At 51.1% G+C, this 16,076-nt stretch overlaps 1 protein-coding gene across 2 annotated transcripts in view; it reads left to right on the top strand.

Moving 5' to 3' along the window:
• Fcgbp (Fc gamma binding protein) overlaps positions 1–16,076 on the top strand; it is a 38,198-nt gene that overhangs the window by 10,125 nt on the left and 11,997 nt on the right. For both annotated transcript variants that reach the window (XM_039108772.2, NM_001164657.3), the window contains exons 6-12: positions 2,656–3,223; positions 4,836–5,428; positions 8,172–8,754; positions 8,857–9,056; positions 10,065–10,206; positions 13,627–13,964; positions 15,341–15,914. In XM_039108772.2, the coding sequence (XP_038964700.1) occupies positions 2,656–3,223; positions 4,836–5,428; positions 8,172–8,754; positions 8,857–9,056; positions 10,065–10,206; positions 13,627–13,964; positions 15,341–15,914 (2,998 nt within the window). The remainder of the gene's footprint in view (positions 1–2,655; positions 3,224–4,835; positions 5,429–8,171; positions 8,755–8,856; positions 9,057–10,064; positions 10,207–13,626; positions 13,965–15,340; positions 15,915–16,076) is intronic.

Genomic DNA, 16,076 nt, shown 5'->3' on the forward strand with positions numbered 1-16,076 from the left:
CATGGTTGAGTGGTTGTGAGACTTGGATGAACTCATGCTGCCCCGTCTTTAAAAGCCGCTGTGATGCTCACAAAGTACACGGTAGATGGTGGTGGCTGCTGTCTTTCTTCCAAAACTTGGGAGTTGTGGGCTTATGCATTTTCTGGAAGGTGATGGTTCTTAAAACAATGTGACAAATGAAGTGTCAGTGTGAAGCTGGGTGTGCATGCTGGGGATAACGCAGATTCTCATCCGGCCCCTGGGAGCAAGATGGAGCAAGGCTTACAGGTGCCCAGGTGGTCTTCAGAAGGGCCCAGCCCCCACTGAGAGTAGAGAAGCATTCGTGTTCTCTGTAGACACCAAAGGTTAAACTGGAGAGTCGGGCAGATGGATATTCACACAATATCTCATTCTTATCACAAAGAAGTTTGTGCAGTAGACGGAGTTCAGCCTATCCCCTGAATGGAGACATTGGAAATGGGAGACCAGGAGGATCGTCTGTGCTTCTGGTCCCGTGCACCTCACGTACACAGTCCCCAAAGTGGACAAAATCTTGCCCATAAGCAAGTGTTTAGTACGGGGCCTCCAGATAAGGAGAGGGAATGATTCTTGATAGGCATTTGTTTTCTCACTTATCTAAAAGACTTTGCCCAAGGCTTGAGTACTAATAGCTCGTTCACCTCTGGCTGGAAAATGCTGCCATGGAGAGGCTGAGCCAGCTACTGAGGGTCACAGCCGTGTGTTACTGGGAGGACCTCAGTGAGCCTGGGATGCTCGAGAGCTAGAATTTGGAACCCAGCCATTTTGCTCTGGAGTTCATACTTCAAAAAGAAAAAAAAAAATTAACAACGGGTCGTGGCGGTGCACGCCTTTAATCCCAGCACTTGGGAGGCAGAGGCAGGCGGATCTTTGTGAGTTTGAGGCCCAGCCGGGTCTAAAAAGTGTGTTCCAAGACAGCCAAGACTACTAAGAGAAACCCTATCTCGAAAAAAAAGCCAAAAGAATAAATGAATAAATAATATTTTATTATTATTTTAACTTGGGGGGGGCATAGGTTGTGAACTTAAGTCCCAGAGGGACCCAGAGGTATGGCATCCCTCTGGTCTGGGGTTACAGGCAATGTTCTGCCCACCATGGATCCTGAGAACTTAACTCAGTCCTTAAGTCCTCTACAAAAGCAGTTCATGCCGCTAACTACTGAGCTATGTCTCCAGCTTGCTTGAATTGTTTATATTCTGTCACCTGTCCCAAAGTCAGAAACAGAACAGACAGAAAGGAGTTCCGGGAGAAAGGGACAGCATGCGTAAAGAATTAGCGTGAGGGGTGAGACTCAGTGAGCGAAGGGCCAGAGACAGTGACTGAAGAGCTGAGGCAGGGGCTAAGTATAATCAAGCCTTTGAATTCAGATGAGGCCTGGACAGCCATAAAGAGACCACCAGGTAAACCATGACCTCTTCCGGGCAGAGGGAACAGCAAACATGGAGCCTGAGGCTGGGTAGTCTTGAAGAAGATAGAGCAGGTGGCATGCAGAAGCAGTAGAACTGTGGGTCAGAGAGCTGGGCATGAGTAGGGCCAAGTGGGCAGAGAAGCTTGCTTTTAAGCAGGGTGTGACGGAGACATTATCAGCTGTGGATGCAGAACTGGGTGTGAGTGTGAGTGAAAGTTTTGTAAGCAGGGGTACAGCAAGGAAAAGAGCCCCGAGTCTGAGCCCGTGCTCAAGCACCTGCATGGCGGAGATGCAGGGTTAGGACTGAGCTGGGAGATTGAGTAGGGACCAGTGAGACTCAGGTCATTTAGGCTGTCACCTGAGGTGGAGCTGAGAGCTTGGCTCAAACCTGGCATTGAAACATGGACGTGTGGAGAGCAGGATGGAGACTGAGGAGTGCTGTTCCAGAAAGGGTTCACCAGAGGCCAGGGCTGGAAAGCCAGAGACAGTAGGGGCTGAGTAATGATGGCGGAAGCACGGGCAGGAACCAAGGTCTAGCAGGACATTCTATGTGAGAGATGTGAACTGCAGCCAAGCCGAGAAGGATAAAGCAGAAGCAGGGGGTTGGGGAGTAGTGTTTCCGGCAGAATGCAAAGCCCACGATGCTGAGGCTCGACTAAACAGGAAAGCTTACAAGATGGTTTAGTCATTCTTCTTCCCATGCCAATGCCTGACAAGAAGCAGCAAAAGGCGGGGAGACGGTACACTGTGTACTGCACGTATCTCTCAGTAAGTAAGAGAGGAAGATATGGCTCCTAGCGCCATTTCAACTGGAACGTGAGGAGAGGTTTGCTCACACCTCAGTGGACCAGTCCGTGGGAAGTACAGCCAGGCTATAAACCTGAAAAACCTTACTCCAGGATTTGTACTTCTCCAAGCTTGGCCCACATCGCAAAGGTTCCAAAGCCTCCTAAGGCGGTGCTACCAGCCACGGTTGACGATCAAACAAAGGAGCCTGAGGGGAAAACACTCAAATAGGTTCCAGGGGACAGGCGAGGTAGGCTTTGAAAAGCAGCAGTCAGAGATTTGGGTTTGAGTTTCAAGACTATGGGATGATGGGTGACGTGGTAGGCAGAGGGAACGGCCATCGTGAAGTCCTGCGGTGGAACCAAGGAGGGTGTGGTGGGTGGGACCCGCCGAGTGAACACTGGAAAGCCCTGACCCGTTGTTCTTCCTGCGTCTCTCCCCAGGTGGACGGCGTCCTTCAGTACCTGCCCTTCCAGGCTGCAGGTGGGAAGGTTAGGGTGTATCGCCAGGGCAACGATGCTGTGGTGAGCACAGACTTTGGTTTGACTGTTACCTACAATTGGGATGCTCACGTGACCGCCAAGGTGCCCAACAGCTATGCTAAAGCTGTGTGTGGGCTCTGCGGGAACTTCAATGGGAACCCAGACGATGACCTGGCTCTGAAGGGTGGCGGCCAAGCTAACAATGTATTGGATTTTGGGAACAGCTGGCAGGAAGAGATAATACCTGGGTGTGGAGCAACTACCCCTGGTGACTGTCCCCAACTGGACTCCCTTGTGACCCAGCAAACTCAAAGCAAAAAGGAATGCGGGATCCTTGCGGATCCTGAGGGCCCGTTCCGGGAGTGTCACAAGTTGCTGAACCCTCAGGGTGCCATACGTGACTGTGTCTATGACCTCTGCCTGCTGCCTGGCCAGTCTGGGCCACTGTGTGAGGCACTGGCAGCCTATGCTGCTGAATGCCAGGCTGCGGGGGGCACCGTGCATCCCTGGAGGAGCGAGAAACTTTGCCGTAAGTACCGAGAACGTCATGCCCACCCGCGCTCATGACAGCCAGGAAGTCAGAGGCAGCAGTGCATGGCGACATTGCCAACTGAGAGGCACGCAGTGGTGCTGCATTCAGAGGGAGCCTGGACCCCTCTGCGGTCGTCCTTGGTCCCTTCTGGCTGCTTTGCCCACATGCATCTCACATGCTGAGGATGTGGGTGCAGGAAGGGTTTGCTCTTCACAGAGATTCGGAAAGCCGTGTGCTCATCTCCCGAGTTTTAAACCCCATGCGAGTGTGCCCTGTGTGCATACTTTAGCTGGGTACAGGAACAAAGGGCTTCACTAGCTTTTCCAGCCTGAGGACAAATGTAAATGACAGTGCTAGCCCCACCCCCACCCCGCCCTCGGTGGGAGCTGCGGTTTTGCTCTTGAGGGTTGGAACTCTAGGAGTGGAACGAGCACCTCTTGCTGCTCCATCTCACGTATAGATCATTGCAAACACTGGAACCCCCAGGAAGTGGCAATCTCGGACTTCTAAGAACCTTTGCTTGTGGGAAAAGCACAGGACATTGGACCTTTCATGTCCACCGTCCAGCTGCCACAAAGATTACCATGGAATTATTTAAAACTGCTATTTCAGAGTGTGTGTGTGTGTGTGTGTGTGTGTGTGTGTGTATGTGTGTGCAGGTGTGTGTATGTGTGTGTGTGTGAGCAGGTGTATGTGTGTGTGTGCAGGTGTGTGTGTAGGTATGTGTGTGAGAGTGTGTGTGTGTGTGCAGGTGTGTGTGTAGGTATGTGTGTGTGTATGCAGGTGTGTGTATGTGTGTGTGTGAGCAGGTGTATGTGTGTGTGTGCATGTGCAGGTGTGTGTGTAGGTATGTGTGTGTGTGTGCAGGTGTGTGTGTAGGTTTGTGTGTGAGAGTGTGTGTGTGTGTAGGTATGTGTGTAGGTTTGTGTGTGAGAGTGTGTGTGTGTGTGTAGGTATGTGTGTGAGAGTGTGTGTGTGTGTGTGTGCAGGTGTGTGTGTGTAGGTATGTGTGTGTGTGTGAGAGAGAGAGAAAGAGTGTGTGTGTGTGTGTGTGTGTGTGTGTGTGTGTGTGTAGGAAGGCTGCTGCTGGGGAATGGTAGAATGCTTTTCTTGAATATTAGAGGTTCTGAGTAAAAAAAAAAAATCCAGAAGCAAGAGAAGGGCACCCAGGAGGGTAGGGGGTGGTGAGGAAAGACCACATCTGCAGACACACTGCATAGATTATTCACATGTACATGGGTGTGCATGTTTAAAGCAAGCATTGCGGGGCTGGGGATTTAGCTCAGTGGTAGAGCGCTTACCTAGGAAGCGCAAGGCCCTGGGTTCAGTCCCCAGCTCCGAAAAAAAAAAAAAAAAAAAAAAAAAAAGCAAGCATTGCATGCAGTTTATGCCCAACCTGAATTCACAGAGATAATCGCAAATTTCAGTGATGTTAGAATCAAGTAGTCATTGACCGACCAACTCAGTGTGATGGGAGATGGTCTGATGGCACTGAGCACACAGACGTCTTTCCACTGCCTCGGCCTGTATACGCATGAATGAAGTGTATGGGGGGTCCGCTGTGACCCTTCAACGGAGCTAATGATCTTGGTGGCCCCTCTCTCCGCAGCACTCACCTGCCCACCTAACAGCCACTATGAGCTATGCTCCTATGGATGCCCGCTGTCCTGTGGAGACCTGCCAGTGCCTGGAGGCTGTGGCTCAGAGTGCCGGGAGAGCTGCGTCTGTGACGAGGGCTTTGCCCTCAGTGGTGAGTCTTGTGTGCCTCTGGCCTCCTGCGGCTGTGTATACCAGGGCGCCTACCACTCGCCGGGAGAAACCTTCTATCCTGGGCCTGGATGCGAGTCTCTTTGCCACTGCGAGGAAGGTGGCCTGGTTTCCTGCGAGCCCTCATCCTGCGGCCCACATGAGGCCTGCCAACCGTCCAATGGAGTCCTGGGGTGTGTGGCCGTGGGCACTACCACCTGCCAGGCATCAGGAGATCCTCATTACATCACCTTTGACGGCCGCCGCTTTGACTTCATGGGCACCTGTGTGTACGTGCTAGCGCAAACCTGTGGGACCCGGCCTGGACTACACCAGTTCACTGTCCTGCAGGAGAATGAGCCCTGGGGTAATGGGAAAGTCAGTGTGACCAAGGTGATCACGGTCCTGGTAGCCAACTACACCCTGCGACTGGAGCAGAATCAGTGGAAGGTCAAGGTGAGAGCAGAGGCTCCCTACGGAGAGGGCCACGTGTACGATGCCCGGAGAGCATGCAGATCCCCTGGGGGACATGTGAAATGGGGGTCCAATTAGAGGACATATTGGGAGAAAGCCCAGAGGGAGGAGGCCAGGAACTTCCTAACGTGGCTGACTCCTCTGTCCCACACACTGATTATCCCCACTGAAATTCTCTGTCCGCCTCTCTTCTTGTAGTCCATCTTCCTTTGCCCCACATAAGGTCTGCCCAGGCACCTCCCTGGCCTCACCATAGACAGGATGTGGTATAATCACACAGAGGAAAGGTCAGAGGGGGAAAAGGTTCAAAGAGGGCAATCTGTGATCCCTTTATCCCCTTAACTATAGCAACGACAATAAGGCAGCTACAGGTTTTAAATACTGCGCCTAGGCTGCTGGCACAGACCCATAGTCCCTTTAACCTTGTGGAGTTGGGCTGCTTTCTTTCTTTCTTTCTTTCTTTTTTAAACAGGAAGTGTTCTCATCACTGTCCTGAGGTCCCTGGGAAAATTCGGTATTGTGTTGTTGTTGTTGTTGTTGTTGTTGAAGTGACCTGGGAGAACTGCTTCAGGGAGGAAATACTTTTGTTGAGGGTCTTAGTCTATGTGTTCTTGGGAAGAACATAATGGCTGTGGGGACATGTGATAGAGGAGAGTTGCTTACAGAGAAGGGAGAAATGAAAGGTCCAGGTGCAAGATACCCGTGGTCCTACCTCCAATGGCCTGCATCCTCCAGCTTCGTCTCGCCTCCTAGAGTTTCCAGAACCTTCCAAAATAGTGCCTCTAGCTGGGAACCAAGCAGTGAAAATAGGACCCTTTGTGGGATCATTCATGCAGCAGCGGGATTTAAGCCCAGACCATTCCACCTGGTGCATGCTTTTCTGAGCAGGAAGACTGAGTCTCACAGGAGACTGGCATTTGAGATGCACTGGGAATTTCCCCACTTACATGCAGCACCCAGCCATTGTGCTGGGAGCAGTAGGAACAAGAGCTGTCCCACGCCAGACACAGGTTGCAGGGGCAGCATCTTCCCTAAGGAGCCCCAAGCTCTGAGGTTAGCAGCTGACACATGAGCAGCTCCAGTCAGAGGGAGCGCTCTGTTCCTGTCACCAATCCCCAGCTTCCCTGTGGCTGTCCCTCACTGCAGAGGCAGAAACTGAGCCCAGAGGGTTAGGTGACATGCCCTTCACTACCAGCCTGGGGAGGAATGGCTGTTGGTGTCTTTTGGACACTCCAGACATGCCTAGAGCATGCCTCTCCCTGCCTCCTCCCAGTCTCTTTGCACCTATGAAAAGCCGGTGAGTGGGGTATGTGTGATGAGGAAGGGCACAGATGTGGTGAGCTCAGGGGTGCACCAGGCAGAGCCCTCGGAATCTGCAGAGGAGGAATGGAGCCTGGCTTTTCATCCAGCCACACTTAACAGCAGCAACTCTGAGTGCCCCAGACTGTCCAGATGGACTTACAAACACAGCCCCAAGCCACGGGCATGTCTACATCCCCAGCCTTTGAAGGTGTCGGGTATCAGATTCCTTAAATAACACTCTGGAGACAAGTCCCCCATCCCTCCTAGATAGTCAGGAAGCGGAAGCTGCAGGTGAGTCTCCTGTCCAAGGGCGCAGAGGGCTAACCAGAGGTCTGTACTATAAAGCCCAGCCACGGGCTCCAAGCTCAGTCCCTGCATGTCACCTTGTCAACTAAGGAGCCCCTCATTCAGACTGCTGAGGTGATTACTCAGCTGAGACATAGAAAGGTTTCCTGGTGGCTGCTGTGACAAAATGTTACAAGCTTGCTGTCCTAAAACAACAGTTTTAATTCTCACGGCTTTGATTGCCACAAGTCCAAAATCAAGGTTGCAACAAGGCCACACCCTGTCCAAAGACTGAAGAGGAGAAACCTTCTTGCCCTCTCAGCTTTTGGTGTCTCCAATGGTCCCTTGGCTTCTAGTGCCAGCACTCGGGGTCCTTGATCTTCCCTCCTCTCATTCTCCTCCCTCTCCCTCTCCCTCTCCCTCTCCCTCTCCCTCACCCTCTCCCTCACCTTCTCCCTCTCCCTCTCCCTCTCCCTCTCCTCTCCTCTCCTCTCCTCTCCTCTCCTCTCCTCTCCTCTCCTCTCCTCTCTTCTCACCTCAAGGCTCTTGTCCTTTGATTTGGAGTCCAGGCTGATATAGGATTATCTCATTTATCTCATTTCAAGATAATAGCTGTAATTATACCTGTTCTGACCTTTCCTCAAAAATACTTTCTGAAGTTCTGGGTAGACTTATCTTTTTATTATTTTTTGTTTCTTATTTTATGCATGTCTCTGTGTGTGCACATGTCCATGTGAGTGACCACAGAGGACAGAGAGGGGCATCAGGTCCCTTGGAGTTGGAGTTACAGGAGTTTGTGAGCAGCTGGGTGTGGGTGCTGGGTCTGAACTCTGGTCCTCTGATACAGCAGTGAGATTCTTTTTTTTTTTTTTTGGTTCTTTTTTTCGGAGCTGGGGACCGAACCCAGGGCAGCAGTGAGATTCTTAACGGCTGACTCCCCTCTCCAGCTTCTGGCTGGGAGATTTACCATTTGGAAGCAGCCATTAAACATAAGACACTGCTGTTATGCATATTTTACAAATTCAGGAGCTAAGGCCCACAGAAATGAGGTCACCCAGGATTTCAGAATCAGGAAGGACATTAGGGACAGGCTGACTCAAAGCATGCCCTCTGAAGCTTAGCATCCCCCTCCTCCCAGGTGAACGGCGTGGACATGAAGCTGCCAGTGGTGTTGGATGGAGGGAAGATCCGCGTCTCCCAGCACGGGTCTGATGCTGTGATCGAAACCGATTTTGGCCTGCGTGTGGCCTACGATCTCGTGTACTCTGTGCGGGTCACCATCCCAGGCAACTACTACCAGCAGATGTGTGGCCTGTGTGGGGACTACAACGGGGACCCCAAGGATGATTTCCAGAAGCCCGATGGCTCCCAGGCAACCAACCCCAGTGACTTTGGTAACTCCTGGGAGGAAGCCGTGCCCGACTCCCCCTGCGCACCAGTGCCTCCCTGCACAGGAGACGACTGTAACCCTGCGTGCAGCCCTGAGCTGGAGAACAAATATAGTGGGGAGAAGTTCTGTGGGCTGCTCACCAACCCCACAGGGCCCCTGGCTGCCTGCCACAAGCTGCTGGACCCCCAGGGTCCCTTGAAAGACTGCGTCTTTGATCTCTGCCTGGGTGGCGGGAACCAGAGTATTCTCTGCAACAACATCCATGCCTACGTGAGCGCCTGCCAGGAGGCTGGGGGGCAAGTGGAGCCATGGAGGACTGAGACCTTCTGTCGTGAGTTACGGGGCATTGAGAAGGGGTAGGGGTGGGTGGCATAGAGAAGGGGTAGAATCCCTGCCCCCACCCTGCTCTCTGACTGGTATTCTCTTCTTACAGCAATGAAGTGCCCGCCTCACAGCCACTACGAGGTCTGTGCAGACACTTGCTCCCTGGGCTGCTGGGCTCTCAGTACACCCCAGAAGTGCCCAGAAGTGTGTGCTGAGGGCTGTGAATGTGACTCTGGCTTCCTGTACAACGGCAAAGCCTGTGTGCCCATCCAGGAATGTGGCTGCTACCACAATGGGGTCTACTATGAGGTAAGAACCCAGGGCCTCTTCCTGGACACCCCCTTCTACTGCTCATTAGCACCCTAGCTTTTCCACCATTCAGCCTCTTGAACATGAGTGCATGCTGCCTACCATGAACCTCTCATTGTCACACACACACACACACACACACACACACACACACACGCACACGCATAGAAAGTCCTCAAACATGCACGTGTTGAGAGTACTGAAATGGATCGCTGCCTTCCTGCCCGTCACTCCCGCAGCCCGAGCTCCCAGCTCCATCTCCTCTCACCTCTGCAAACCGGTGGGAATGACCGAAGAGGTCACTCTTCGGCTCGTCTCTACGTCACACATATCATCAACTCCGTTCTACTTTCTCAGATTGGCCCCACTTCGAGCTGTCATTTACACATGAGGAAACTGAGGCATAGAGAGGTTAAGCGACCCACCGTGTTTAGTCATACAGTTTGGGAACAGTGGAGCCAGGCTCAGCTGGGCAATGGGCTCCAGCACTTTTGCTCTGAATGACTACTTAACTCTGCTCCTCCTGTGCAACAGTGATTCTCTGCGTATTCTGGAATAAATGGGTGAATAAATGAAAGAAAATGAATGAATGAATGAATGAAAATGAATGAATGAAAGAAAATGAATGAATGAGAATGAATGAAAATGAATGAATGAATGAATGAGAATGAATGAGAATGAATGAATGCGAATGAATGAATGAAAAATGAATGAATGAAAATGAATGAATGGATGAATGAGAATGAATGAACGAATGGATGAATGAGAACAAATGAATGATAATGAATGAATGAAAAATGAATGAATGAAAATGAATGAACGGATGGATGGATGAATGAAAATGAATGAATGAATGAATGAATGAGTTGGGCGTCAAAGCCATGCTGTACCTCAGTTTCACTGGCAAAGGACCACACTGCTGAGAGCTGCCCCCAAACTCTCTGTGCCTGAAACACTGGGGATTGGCACCCGCCTCCCGTTACTGATCCACGCTCTCTGTCCCCACAGCCAGAGGAGTCAGTTCTCATTGAAAACTGCCAGCAGCACTGTGTGTGCCATCCAGGCACAGGCATGGTGTGCCAGGATCACAGCTGCAAGCCAGGAGAGGTGTGCGAGCCCTCAGGAGGCGTCCTGACCTGCATCACCAAAGGTGATGGGCAGTGTGGCTGGGGTGGGAGGTGGGGGACACGGGACACAGGCTGGGGGCTGGGGGTGACATGTTTCATGGGGAGAGATCAGAGGACTGTGAATTGAGATGCCAGACCTCAGGCTGGAATTCCAGGAGCCAAAAGCAGAGGTCATCCAATCTGGGTGTCAAGGGGCCTTAAGGAATGCGGGGCTGCAGGAACCCTGGGGCAAGATTTTGATGGTGGATGTAAAAGGTCCTTGGAGTGCTGCAGAACTGGGTGCTCTTTTCTCTCAAGGGCCCTTTCAGCACAACTTCTCAGCCCTTATGATGTAAAACAACCGGAGACTATGTGTATAAAGGGGCAGAGCAGCAAGACAACTTTATTTGCAGCAAGTACCAGCTGGCCCCATGGCTTCTTGTCCACTGGCTCATTGGATTATGTTGGGGCTTTGGACACCAGTTTGTCCTTAAAGGAAAATTTTGTTTTAATTCCCACTTCCCCGATGACTAGGGACACTGAACTTGGCTGTGTGTTTACCTGGGAAAGCAGAGCATAAGGAGATCCCAGAGCACAGGACTGGGCCAAGACAGAACCTTTCAAATGGGGGTCAGAATTTCTAAGGGTTCTGTTTAAAGGATTCCTAGTTTAAAGCTGTGACATAGGGCCTCCCTTGAATTGACTTCCTAAGGTGAGGGGCCAGAGAATCCCAGAAAAGTGTAGGAACTAAGATCTGGAAGGCTGAGACTGCAGAAATGATAGATGGGGGAGGAGGGGTCCTGTCAGGAGAGAGAGAGACCACTCCATGTGAATGGGGAAAGCCAAGTCTACACAATGAATGATTTGTGTTTGCGTGTGATCCAGTCCAGATGTAGAATCTTTGCCTACCAGCAAACAAAAGGACTGGCTGTCCGAGAACTCGATCTGTAAGCCAGGCTGGCCTTGAACTCACAGAGATCTGCCTGCCTCTACCTCCCAAGTACTAAGATCAAAGTCACACGCCACCACCACCCAGCAACACTGCTTTTCTTTCTTAAGAACTACGTTTTAGGGGTTGGGGATTTAGCTCAGTGGTAGAGCGCTTGCCTAGCATGCCCAAGGCCCTGGGTTCCGTCCCCAGCTCTGGAAAAAAAGAAAGAAAAAAAAAAAAGAACTATGTTTTAATAGCATACCGTCAGTTACAGACAAGAAGAGCATTTGTGATTTCACTCCAAGCATCCTTTCACCACTCTGTGTTACTCCTCCTCGCCGTCTCCTTCCTCTTCCCCGTCCCCCAACCCGACTTTGAAGCTTCACACCCTTTTCCTTCCCTAACTTCCACGTGTGAGAGAAAACTTTATAATGATGACACCATCGATCCCCATTAGATCCATTTTCCCTGGGGGTGATGTCATCACATTCTTTATGACCAGGTAGGGCTCCTCTTATCCTTTCAGTCGATGGGCACCTAGGAAGGTCCCATCAATGGCTACTGGGAACAGTGAGCAGCAAGCATGGATGTGCAGGAAGGAACAGGGTGCTCCTAGTTTTGGTTTCATCCGGAACTTCATTCTGAGTTCCACAGAGGCTACATCAGTTGCCTTCCTCCCAGCAGTGGCTATGTCTCTCCTTGCCCAGAGGCCTCACCAGCAGTTGCCTGTTTCCATGATGACCGTCATTCTGACTGGACCGACATGAACTCTCATTTTAGGTTAAAACAGGGATTTTGCCCCCTTGCTCACTGGTTGTTTGTGTTCCTCCTTTGAAAAGATCATTTTTCTGCCCATCTGCTCGCTAAGTCACGTGCTGTCTCATTTTTAACTTTTCGAGTTCTTTATATAGTCTGGATATTAGTTTCCTGTCAGATTAACGACTAACAAAGATGTCTCTCCCATTCTGTGAGCTGTCTCTTCACTCTGTGAGTTGATTCCTTTGCTTTTCGATTTAGTGGAATTTTATTTACCAGTTCTTGCCACCATCTCCTGAGCAGTTCATAAAGCTGTTGGCAACTGTTCCTGGTTTTTTCACTGTTTCCTCTAGCAGTTTTAAGACCTAGAGAATGGTATTAAAGTCTGTGGTCCATTTTAAGAGTTGATTTTTGTACAGGGTGGTGTGTGTGTGTGTGTGTGTGTGTGTGTGTGTGTGTGTGTGTGTAAGAGAGAGAGACAGACAGGCAGAGAGAGAGAGAGAGAGAGAGAGAGAGAGAGAGAGCGAGAGCGCAGGTTTCTGTCTTCTACAAAGGAAAAAATGAAAGAGAACTGATTTGACCAAAAACAGGGAATTTAAAAAAAAAGTAGTGAGAAAGAAAAAAAGGGATTAAAAATCAAGGGTTAGGGCTGGAGAGATGGCTCTGTGGTTAAGGACATTGGCTGCTCTTTCAGGGGGCCCAGGTTCAGCATCTAGCTCCCATATGGTGGTTGTGGAGAGACAGAGACAGAGACAGACAGATAGACAGGCAGGCAGGCAGGCAGACAAGAGTTTGCTGTCTGTTCATTACAAAGGCTTGCATATGTTTCTGGCATCACCCACCACAGGGGCTAGCTGCTTTTCTGTTTTCTCTGACTCATTCCTCAGAAATAATAGCATTTGGTGTGTGTGTGTAATCCACCTCCTTCCTTCTCTGCCCACTTCTAAAGGGACTGGCTGCTTTCAGGTAAGGGAAACAGAAATACAAAGCTCGTAGGAGCCCCACCCTAGAGCTAAACCCAAATGCTGAGAGAAGGCGGGGACTTAGAAGGCCTCACCATAGGATTCACTGAAGAGTGCAGGATCCTGCAGGCTGGACTTGCTGGAGTGAAACCCCCCCTTGAAGTTGGTAAGACTCAGCCGGAAATGGCCACCTGGGGTGCTAAGCTGACTAACTGGAGAGCCAATGCCTCACCTGTCTGGGGCCCCACCGAGTAGCAGCAGCAGCAGCAGCAGCAGCAGCAGCAGCAGCAGCAGCAGCAGCCAGAAGAGCAGAGCAGATTGTGAGAACAGGGAACCCCTGCCTCCCCAGCGCCCTCTGCTGGCAAAGCTTCCAGGTTGATTTCAAACAGGAAACTAGACAGAGGACCAAGTTTGAAGGCTGAACACCTAGACACAGCCTTTGAAGCTGGAGCCACGGGGAGTGTGACACTAGAGGAATCTTGAACGCAAAAGCCTAGGGGACCAGTCTTTCAGAGACTCCTGAGCCTGGATTAACACCCAGGAATGGAATTTCCCGCTATGGGCTATCCAAGCCGTGAGACTTAGACGTGGGGACCCTGAACCCGAGATATGAGATTTCTGGACCCCTAGTGCTGGGTTCTCAGATCTAACACACAGAAACTTCAGGGATGAGGGCTTAGGTGTCAGGGCACTGAGGTTTGGTCAGACCTGCAGCAACCTGTCAGACAGACATTCCTGCACAGACAGGCAGATGCCGGGAGCAGACATGCTTGCGGTGGGGCAGCCCCTCAACGTACTCTCTCCTCTCCTCACAGACCCATGCCATGGTATCACCTGCCGGCCACAAGAGACCTGCAAAGTTGAAGGTGGTGAGGGTGTGTGTGTGCCCAACTATCACGCCACGTGTTGGCTCTGGGGTGACCCTCATTACAACTCCTTCGATGGCTGGAGCTATGACTTCCAGGGCACCTGCAACTACCTGCTGGCAGGAACAATCTGTCCTGGGATCAATGCCGAGGGCCTGACTCCCTTCACTGTCACAACCAAGAACGAGAACCGAGGCAACCCTGCCGTGTCCTATGTGAGACTGGTCACTGTGACCACCCTCAACACCAACATTTCCATCCACAAGAATGAGATTGGCAAAGTCCGGGTATGTTCAGCATGATGGTCCCAGAACACTCTAGGGCTTGGGGACACGTGACCTTGGTATTAAGAGCAGTAATTGGGGTTGGGGATTTAGCTCAGTGGTAGAGCGCTTGCCTAGCAACGGCAAGGCCCTAGGTTCGGTCCCCAGCTCCGAAAAAAAAAAAAAAAAAAAAAAAAGAGCAGTAATTAGGAGCTAGAAACTCTCTACTTTCACATAGACATGAAATCACATAAAGAAAATTACAAGAAAGGGTCACCTTTTTCCTGGGAATTAAGCACAGCCCTCTGCTAAAAGTACATCCATGATGTTTCCCTTCATATAGGCCAGCGGTTCTCAACCTTCATAATGATGTGACCCTTTAATACAGTTCTTCGTGTTATAATGACCCCAAGCCATAGTTATTTTTGTGGCTAATTCATAGCTGTAGTTTGGCTGTTATGAATCATAATGTGTTTACTGGTGGTCGTAGGCAACACTTGTGAAAGTCATCTGACTCCTGTGAAAGTCGTTTGACCGCCAAACCTACAGGTTGAGAACCACTGGAATAAAAAAATTTGAGCCCAGGCTCTATCCTGATGAATTCTGTGACACCATGAAAGTGACTGAACAGGGGTTGGGGATTTGGCTCAGTGGTAGAGCACTTGCCTAGTAACCGCAAGGCCCTGGGTTCGATCCCCAGCTCCGGAAAAAAAAAAAAAAAGAAAGAAAGTGACTGAACACAGCAGACCTTGAATCTGCCCGAAAACACAGCACTTTGGTACTAGTTAGAGCTCAGTTCAGAGCCCAGCTCCCTAAGCATCTGTTAGTGAACAGGAACAAATGAAAGGCCCAGGGTCAGAGAACATCAAGGGAATGGGGTCGGGGGCAGGGGTGGGTTGGGGTCAGGGATGTAAGCCAAAAACTCTGAAGATGGAATGAGGGTGTAGGTAAACAGGGACTTAGAGAGAGGGCAGGGCCAGGACAAAGAGTCAGAGCCAGACATACAGAACAGAGATGCAGAGAGGAGAGGAACAGAAAGACAAGAGGAGAAACAGAAATGTGGGTAGAAAATGGAAAGAGACAGAGACCAGAATGGGAATTCTAAAGACATGGACCTGAGGGAAGAGAGAGGCTAGGTGGAATAACGGGTTGGAGGAGAAAGAGGGTGGGGGAGAAGGAGGAGAAGGAAGAGAGTGACTGTAGAGGAAAACCCAAAAAGGCAGGGGAGTGGGGAATTCATTTCTCAGGGGCGAGATTAGATGTCCATGGTGTTTGTAAAGGTACTATCCCCAACAGTCAGGAGGAAACCCTCTAGGAGGAGGGAGGTAACCCAGATATCAGAGGACACACCTCCCCCTGCACTGCTCTCATGACCTCTGTTGGACTCCATCTCTCCCCAGGTCAATGGAGCTCTGGTGACCTTGCCTGTCTACTTGGCTGGTGGGCGGATTTCAGTGATTAATGGAGGCTCAAAGGCTGTGCTGGAGACTGACTTTGGTCTTCAGGTCACCTACGACTGGAACTGGAGAGTAGAGGTCACACTACCCAGCAGCTACCATAGTGCCGTGTGCGGGCTCTGTGGAAACATGGACAAAAAACCCGAAAATGACAAAGTCTTCCCTAATGGCACAGTGGCACCCTCCATACCTGCCTGGGGTGGCAGCTGGCAAGTTCCAGGGTGGGATCCTCTCTGCTGGAATGAATGTCAGGGGTCCTGTCCCACGTGCCCAGAGGACCGAGTGGAGGAGTATGAGGGTCCTGGCTTCTGTGGACCTCTGGCTCCTGGCACAGGGGGTCCGTTCGCCAGCTGCCATTCCCATGTGCCTCCTGAAAGCTTCTTCAAGGGCTGTGTGCTGGATGTGTGCCTTGGTGGTGGCAACAAAGACATACTATGCCAGGCACTGGCTGCCTATGCTGCCGCCTGTCAAGCTGCTGGCATTAAAATTGAGGACTGGAGGACTCAGGCTGGTTGTGGTGAGTGGTGGGGAGCAGAACCAGACCTGGGTGCATGACCCTGATGCTGCTGGGTTGGGCTGGCTTCGCTCCCACACTTTGGGTTCTTTCCGCTGGCTTTGGTTCATCGCTGTCTCCTGGCTGTGTCTGTCTGTGTCTCCAGCTCATCATCTCTCTGTCTGC

Source organism: Rattus norvegicus, chromosome 1 (assembly GCF_036323735.1).
Source record: "Rattus norvegicus strain BN/NHsdMcwi chromosome 1, GRCr8, whole genome shotgun sequence".
Taxonomy (NCBI): Eukaryota; Metazoa; Chordata; class Mammalia; order Rodentia; family Muridae; genus Rattus; species Rattus norvegicus.